The sequence below is a fragment of the Cynoglossus semilaevis genome, chromosome 6 (genome assembly GCF_000523025.1).
Source record: "Cynoglossus semilaevis isolate Cse_v1.0 chromosome 6, Cse_v1.0, whole genome shotgun sequence".
NCBI lineage: Eukaryota > Metazoa > Chordata > Actinopteri > Pleuronectiformes > Cynoglossidae > Cynoglossus > Cynoglossus semilaevis.
In genome coordinates, this window is record NC_024312.1 from 2612206 (window position 1) to 2620755 (window position 8550).

Below are 8550 nucleotides of genomic sequence, written 5' to 3' on the forward strand. Positions count from 1 at the left end.
AGGTCAAACCCATTTGAACTGCTGATGGATCAGGTCTGCAGGAGCCTCTGCCTCTCCTCCTCTCCTGATCTCTCTCTTTTCCACTAAGTCTCTCTCTCTCACACACACACACACACACACACACACACTCACCACAAACCTGCCCAGATGTTAGCAGGGCTGCTGCATCACCATCAGTCTGTGGACGTCCACCTATAGATTCAGACAGATGAAAGAAGGGCATCATTGGATGGAGTGCCCTCTACTGGACAGAACTGATTTAACAGAAGTTCAATCACATCAACGTCTCTGACGTGTCATACGTCAGCATTAAACAGATCGACCAATAAGAAAGGCTTCTTTATGAAGGACACGATGCGTTCAGTGAACTTTGTTCTTGCCTGGACATTTGAGATACTAGAAGAGGGGGGACAGTGGGGGGGGGGGGGGGGGGTAATAGATAGAGTTGATACATCAGGACTTTAGTCTATAATCTAAATTCAACAACACGACGTAATCACAGGAAATAAAAACAATAACATTTGTGTTGAATAAAACAAAAAAATAAAACAACATCTCACCTCTTGTTGAGAATCACGTTGAATTCTCTGTGATGATGTCATACCAATGGTTCCCAAAGTGGGGGTCAGGGCCCACAGGTGGTGTGAAGCGAATGCAGGGGGTCATGGGTCCAAACAATGGAAATGGATTTCAATTTAATTGAATTTTTTTCTTTTTTTTCACTGCAGCTTTTTATGTTAATGTTCAGAGAAGATTTTTGAACCAAAGCTTTAAATGTGTCAGTGTGGAGGCCTCCAAAATAGTTTCACCAACAAAGAGGGGGCGCTGAAGAAAACATTTGTGATGCCCTGCACTATGCCTATAGTAACTGCCACATGGAGGTAAAGAGGGGGGGCAAATACTGGTGACGACAATAAAATCTATAGGAAGACGGAGGAACTCTCTCTCTCTCTCTCTCTCTCTCTCTCTCTCTCTCTCTGTCCCTTCCTCCCCCTGGGGAACACATCCAACCCTGTTGCCGAGGCTACAGCGTGATCAAAGCCTGGGTTCTGATTCGTGCAGATAACAAACTCGGGTTCGTCCCGTTGGAATGGCAGCGACCAGGAAGCACCGCAAGGAAACAAAGTTGTTTCCAAACCAGAGCATCTGACACAAGTTACAGATGTAATTGAATCAAGGCCGTCGATGGGTTTCCCTGCGACGCCATCCGACGCCGACTGTGATCTCGGAGGGAAAACAAAGGGATGACATCATAGACCAACCAGCGGGGAGAGAGAAGAAGAAATGCTCTCAATTACACAACAGCTCCTCAGATTAAAGCAGGACTGGGCGGCTGCCACATGGAAGGAGCCACTGTTGATGGATGAAGAAGTGGATGGAGTTTAATGGTCGTCCAACGCAGGTTCATCTGAGACTTCTGTCTCCACTGTTGTGCAACCATCAGACACATGACCCATGCTGTGTGTGCCCCCTGCTGGCTCAGCTGCAGCCAGATCAGGAGAAAAAAAAAGTATTTGAATCACTTCCAAAATTAAACTTTTTAAATGACATTTTATTCCTGTTTAGGTCCAAGAAATACAGAGAATATTTTACTTTATTTACTTTTGTTTTACACTTTGCTTCTGAATATAAACCTACAATTTGAAACAACATCTAAGTTCCGAGGGAAAAGAACAAGGGATCAATGTTTAAGGTAAAGGCAGGATGAAAAGAGATTTGTTTTTTCCGTGAGCTTGAAGGTACATGAAAGATACCTGTGTCTGTGTGTGGCCTTAAAGACTGGAGGACCGTCCATGCTGTCCTGGGATTGGCTCCTGCTTCCACCGCGACGGTGACAAAAATGTGATACAAATCTGAATCTGGTTCTAGATCCAGAAAAAGCAAGTACCGGGGGCTGGGAACAGTACCACAGGTTCTGACCAGCAGCTGAATGGATGTACCAGTATGACTTCTGACCCCAACTGGTCCAACACAGCTCTCTCTCTCTCTCTTCTCTCTCTTCCTTCTTCAACACCGCAGCAGAGAAGCAGCTCCATTTAAACACATTTCTTTGTCCAAGACCAGTGGACTTTACTTCAAGGACAAGTTTGACCCAAGAGCCAATGAGAAAGTCCAGGCACGTTTTTACAGTTTTGGCAGGAAGGAGATGCACAAAGACCTGACGTAAGCCACAGTCAAAGACTGCCAGTGAAACGGGCCAAGATCGGTGAGGTCTGCATCCATCACGCACACGGGCCCTGATGGGACGGGAACCTTCCTCCACTCAAGTGACACTCGTTTATTATGTTTTCACCAGATAAACTTATAACACAAACACAACATTATTCCAATCTGCCTCCACCGCCCGCACGGGTCTCGTAAAGAGCGACGCGGCACGGAGGCAGATGACAGACGTTACAGAGCTGCAGACCACCAGGACGTCTGTGTGGAGCAGGACCTGCTCAGTCTCTGCAGACCACAACAGTCTTCATCCAGTTGGACCTGTCTCAGTCAGTGTTCTAATGATGGGGAGGGGGCAAAGGTCACAGAGTCTTTTAAACCACACAGCTGGGGGGGGGGCTCCTTGACCTTGAGCCGCAGCGTGTTTTCTGAAGTCCCAAATATGAGGTCGTCTGCACCAGGACGGGGTCAGATATATGTGTGGATATAAAAACAGGTTTATTTGATGGCAGGAAACAAAAGTGCTGCGATCACCTCAGGAGTTCTGCTGGTGTTTGGTCCAAAGGTCTGAGCTGCAGCAGAACCTGGCCGTCAGTGGTTCACGTCCAAACGTCCTCGTCCTCGTCCTCTACAACCTTCTACAGACTCCAGGCACAGCGACCCTGATCACATGGCCCAGGAGATGTTGGCCGCGTGCTCCTTGGCCTTCATGCGCAGCACGGCGATGCTGGACGAGCGTCTCTCAAACTCGGGTTTGGTCTCAAAGGCGTGGTGGCCGTTGGCTGTCGGAGCGAGCAGAGAGTCAGCGCTGAAGAAGTTGTTCAGGGAGACGTGGCTGAACTGGTTCTGCTGACTGGGGAAGCCCATGTAACCGTGGTCGGCGGCGCCGGCGCCGGAGCGCGGCGAGTGTGGGTAAGTGGTGACGCAGGGCGGAGAGCCTCTGGGCAGGACGCAGGAGGAGACCACGGAGCCGCCGGGGGGCGGGCTGGGCCACAGGTTGTTGGGGATCTGTTGGGTGAGGAGGAGGATAAGAACTTTGTACCCTAGTTCTATCGGTACCACAGAGACTCACCGTGAGAGGAAAGCCCAGACAGAAAGAATCAAACCCAGAGAATCCTCCTGGAGTCAAAGCAGACAACTTCAAATATATTTGATATTCAGACATTCATCTGAACCAGCCTGGAGCCAGGGGTTTGACACCACTGTTTACATGCTGCTTATTGTGCAGTACACGAGTGGTAAAAAGAAATATATATAAATATATATATAAAACATATAATACTGTATATATATATATATTATATATATGAACCTTAAATCACAGCTGTTCCTGATAGTCTTCATATTCCACGTCATAAATCAACTAAAAACCGTAGTTCTGCCCAAACGACAACAGTTTTTGCCACAGAAAATGAGCAAAGTTGCAATAAATAAATTAATGTTTTTTTTAAATCAATTACATTTGAGCTACTCAGTAATTTAGGTGTTCCTGCAAATGCCTGATATTTTTGGCCAAGTATTTGGTTGTACTTTTTTTTTTCTTTTTTAACACCAATGTTTAGCCTTTTGGAAAAAAAAGTCCTTTATAAATTGTTAATAATGTTAGTAACTAAAGATGATTAAATGTTACACACGTTAGGGGCAGTTGACCTTCAGGTTTTTAAGGATGTGAAAAACCGTGTGACGCGTTGGTGATTAATGATGTAACACAATCTTGAACCACTTTCCCAAAATGCAGTTGTGCAAATTTTAGACAAGGCCTCACTTTTCTGACTTGTTTCATAACAAATGTGCGATTTTTGGATCCAACATTTTACGTTGTTGAATTTGGACAAATGACTTGAAATATTAAGACGCGCGGCCGCACAGACTGCTGGGAAACTTGATGTTTCCATCCAGGATAATAAAGACAGAGCGGCTCTCCGTGTCAGACCGAACCAGACTCGCAGCTCTAATCTCGCGGTGTTTCACCCCGGAGGACGAGCTGACACCGCGCCGTCTCCTCTCACCTCATCTCGTGCCTGACCTTTGTCCAAAGTCAGAGATAAATGTTCAGACAACACGAAACGTGATATTAGGGCCATTCATTCTACGGTGACACCGCACGGAGGCGCTGATGGAGACACTGCGACCACGGAGAGAACTTTCACGAAAAAGTCAAGCGTCGTTCGCGGCGGTGACGCAAACTGGATTTTAAGAGTGGGAGAGAGAGAGACAGAGATAGAGAGAGAGAGAGAGAGAGAGAGAGAGTCGTCGACGTTGAGGTTTTTACCCGCGGATTATTTTAGTTTTTTTAAACTATTGTTATTGTTATTAAATGCGTTTTTAATAAATAACTATAAAGTTTTATCCTGTGTTTCTGTTGATGGTATGATTTATTTATTTTAATTATAAACTGATTATTAATCATAAGTGATTCTACTGACAACTACGATTTGAGATTTTAAGGAATTAAAAATATAAATAATATTAGAGTTAAGACAGAATTCTGACATTAAAAAGTCGGAAATGACCTTTGTTGAAAATCAGAGTCAAAGTCGTGTTTTATTTTCGAAATAAAAATAATGATTTTTCTAACTTCATGGTTATGATTAGAATCCAATCATTAAAGACATTAGAGCTGAAGTTTTTTAAAGAGTTCTAAAATAAATGATTTTTACTGTGAGAGAAATAAATATAAAAAAGAACAGAAATGAATCAACTAAAACTGACGTTGATTAAAAAACAACGATGTCTTTATGATTGTTGAAATATTTAAAATCTAAAGGTTAATGATAGAATTCTGTGGGTGAAAATGTTACATGAAAATCTGATAAGTTCTTAAATGTTTTTAATTTTAAAAATGCTGAATGAAAACTAATAATTCTGAGATTACGATCTCGTTGTTCACATAATAACCATGAGATTAAAGTTTGACCTCAGGGTCTGGAAATGGTTTTAATAAAAAAAACACAAAACAGAATCCCAGAATAACGACCATTATATTCGACTGGTCGAAAGTTGAATTAAAGTTAAGATTATATTTGGGACCAGTTTGAATCATTTCACGTGAAATGTCAGAATTTGCAGCAGTTTTTATGACTTGTTGGTCATTTTTTTAAATGTTTGTTTTTATTGGTTTAAAAACATAAACAGCTTTGGATTATTTTTCTATAAAACTATATTAACTAAACCACAGAACTGTCTCCGTTTTACGTCACTGTGACGTCGGTGAACAGTTTTATTTTCTCTCACTTCATGACAATTTAAAACAAACGCGTCGTGATTATAATTAACACAAAGATGATTTTAGTTTGTTTGTTTGTTTGTTTCTGATTCTTTATTGTTTCTAGTCCGAATGTTCTAGATGCCGGGGCGGGATCGAACACGGACCCTCCTGCCGCCACTGTGCCACTCTGGCCTTGAACCCGTCTTAAATCGTAAGTATTGCGGTAAAACTCGCCTGTGTGTAGCTGTCGCTCCTCGGTAACACCGATAAATCGTACGTGGCTGCGAAGTGACTCTTGGCCTGTTGGATCTGGCCGTACCGCTCCCTCTTCCTCCACTTGGCCCTGCGGTTCTGGAACCAGACCTGAGAGGAAACGGACCCAAACAGAGGAAAATGATTTCAATACAAATATACAGAGTAACAGGTGAGTAAAACAACTGTTCTGGATCTGTAATAATGTCTAAACTAATGAAGACTGAACATGAAGTGAATCTGGTTTAAAGATCATTTAGATTCAATTTAGATTTAGATTCAAACTGGTTCCTGTTAATGTTAAAGTAGAACTGGGATTAAAACACAGTTCTTTATTAATTTATTTACTTGTTTGTTTGTTTGTTTTTTAAACGTGTGATATTTATTCCACTGAGACCACGGTCCAAACCGAACTCTTATTTCATTTTTTTCCCTCCTCCCTCTAAAAAAAAGTGACCCTAACCGGACCCCGGGGTCACCTGAACTCTGGCCTCCGTCAACTCCGTCCTCATGGCCAGCTGCTCCCGCACGTACACGTCCGGGTAGTGCGTCTTCTGGAACACCTTCTCCAGCTCCTCCAGCTGAGCGCTGGTGAACGTGGTCCGGTGTCTGCGCTTCTTGCTGCTGGACACGTTGCTGTCGCACTTGTCCGTCATGTCCTCCACCAGGTCCGCCTTCTCCTGAGCCGCGGTCACCGGGGAGGCGCGCAGTGGACAGCAGCCGTCCATGGAGCGGCCGAGGTCCGAGTGCAGAGGCTCGTCGTCGGCTTTTGGCACCACGTAGGAGGCTGTGACGCACAGGTGACAAAATAATAATAATAATAATAAAAAAAAACAGTTACTAAGAATATGAGGATATAGACCGATCATTTATATAAATATATATTAAATATATATTCACTTGAATTATGAATTAATACCGAGATAAATAAATTAATTTATACCTGTTATAAATACCGAGATAAATAAATTAATTTATACAATTAACTACATAAACATGACTGTAGAAAATATCTAAAAAAAAATAGTAAAAACATCTAAACAAAAAAACTAACAAATTTTGAAATTGTAACTTTTTTTGTTGTTAAAATAAAAGTCAGATCTTTATGGTTTTTGCAGGACATTTCAGTGGCCGAAAAAATACTTATTATAATAATTATAAAAACACAAAACACGAGACGGTTGGAAAATCAAGGCTGGATTAGAGGTTTATTTTAAAACTCTAATCTCTAAATAATCTGTAAATAATCCCCCACTACTTTTTTTTTCTTTTTTTTTACTCACCGTTCTGGTCCCCGCAGGGTGAGGAGCGGTGCTCGGAGCTCTGCAGCCCGAAGGCCTGCCCGCATTTCGGGGCAGACTTGGTGAAGTAGTGCGCAGTGTCCAGACTCTCCATGACCTGGTCCATGTAGTAGTCGCTGGCCTTCATGGCCTGACTCTTCAGGGTAAACTTGTCCTCGATGAACTCCATCATCTTCACCGCTGCAACCATGAAATAAGAGCAGAAAAACACGGAGAAGACGCGGAGCTGAAGGAGATGGTGTGATGCAATAATCCGCCGATGGAGTTGATTTGCTGAGTCGAGAACGTCTTTAAGGAGCACGAAGAGAAGAGGGAGACCTTAAAGAATCTCCTCCTCCTCCTCCTCCTCTGCAGGAGCAGAACCAACTCCTCCCACGGCCAGAACCCAGAAAATGTTGAGGATCCTGGTTCGTCCAACACAAAACCATCCACAATAATCCACAATCTGACAACGAGATTACAGTGTAATCCTAATCTGACACATCAGATTAGAAAATACACAGAAAAACCCACGGTTACTACGTTGAATTTGATTTAATTTACTGATTTATTATGTATTTATTACAGGGGATTTTTTTACTTGTTAATTTGTATAAAAGTCAAAAAATACAATACTTTTACATCTACATAATCTGGGCCAAAGTATTTTTTAATGAACATTTTTTCAACGTATTTTAATCAAATTCAAATCGTGGTAAACAACTCTGTGGAATTGTTGCCAAATTGTTATTTTTTCTAATTAAAATCCACGAACGACATCAAATTATTTCTCGTCTTTCTTTTCACATCAATTGCTTTTTTTCCGTGATATTTTTGTTCGGAATGTTGATTGTTTTTAACCTAGACTTATGTTTATTTAATAAGAAGAAATTTAAATGTTCACTAAGAAATAACATGGAATATAGAACAAACGTCTGGAGCAAAATCATCAATAATTATTTCTATATTTCTATCTTTGTTTATTTACAGTAAGCAGATAAATGATAAGAAATCAAAATCACTAAAGAAATCTTGTGTAAAATGTTTCCACATAATCTTTAAAAACGCGTTTATCTTTAAACCAACATTTTCTCCACAGACTCATTTAATCATCGGTTTAGTCGTTAATTCAAACGTCTATTTCTCCATCAGCAAATAATGGCGAGAAAACATTTAAAAATTTGGAAAAATTTAAAAAGTGTAGAATAAAAGAAGTTCAGTTTCTGTGTCACGTGAAAAAGAAACATGTAGTGTAAAGGAGTAGGTCTATAGGGGGCGCTAAAGGGGGCATTTCTACATCTATCCTCACTGACCACCAGAACCTTCACCTGGACCAGAACCTTCAACTGGACCAGAACCGTCAACTGGACCAGAACCTTCACCTGGACCAGAACCATCAACTGGACCAGAACCTCCACCTGGACCAGAACCTCCAACTGGACCAGAACCTTCAACTGGACCAGAACCGTCAACTGGACCAGAACCTTCACCTGGACCAGAACATACAGTCCATCCCAATGAGCTGGCGTCACAGAAAAGTACTGCCAAGTTCTAGTACTGTAGTTGTAGTAGTACTTGTTGGAGGTACGCGGTGAAGAGACCAGAGCTGGACTCCTGCACCAGGACAGGAAGTTCACCTCTACTGTTTCT

General features: G+C 42.0%; 1 protein-coding gene across 1 annotated transcript; it reads right to left on the reverse strand.

The window, feature by feature from the left end:
• Positions 1 to 1270: 1270 nt before the first annotated feature.
• On the reverse strand, positions 1271 to 8307 carry alx1 (ALX homeobox 1). The gene is made up of 4 exons (XM_008311196.3): positions 6904 to 8307; positions 6100 to 6407; positions 5603 to 5731; positions 1271 to 3168 (listed from the first exon to the last, which is right to left on the reverse strand). Exons 1-4 carry the CDS (start codon positions 7109 to 7111, stop codon positions 2827 to 2829), a joined length of 987 nt encoding a protein of 328 aa, XP_008309418.1. The 5' UTR covers positions 7112 to 8307; the 3' UTR covers positions 1271 to 2826.
• Positions 8308 to 8550: the final 243 nt, after the last annotated feature.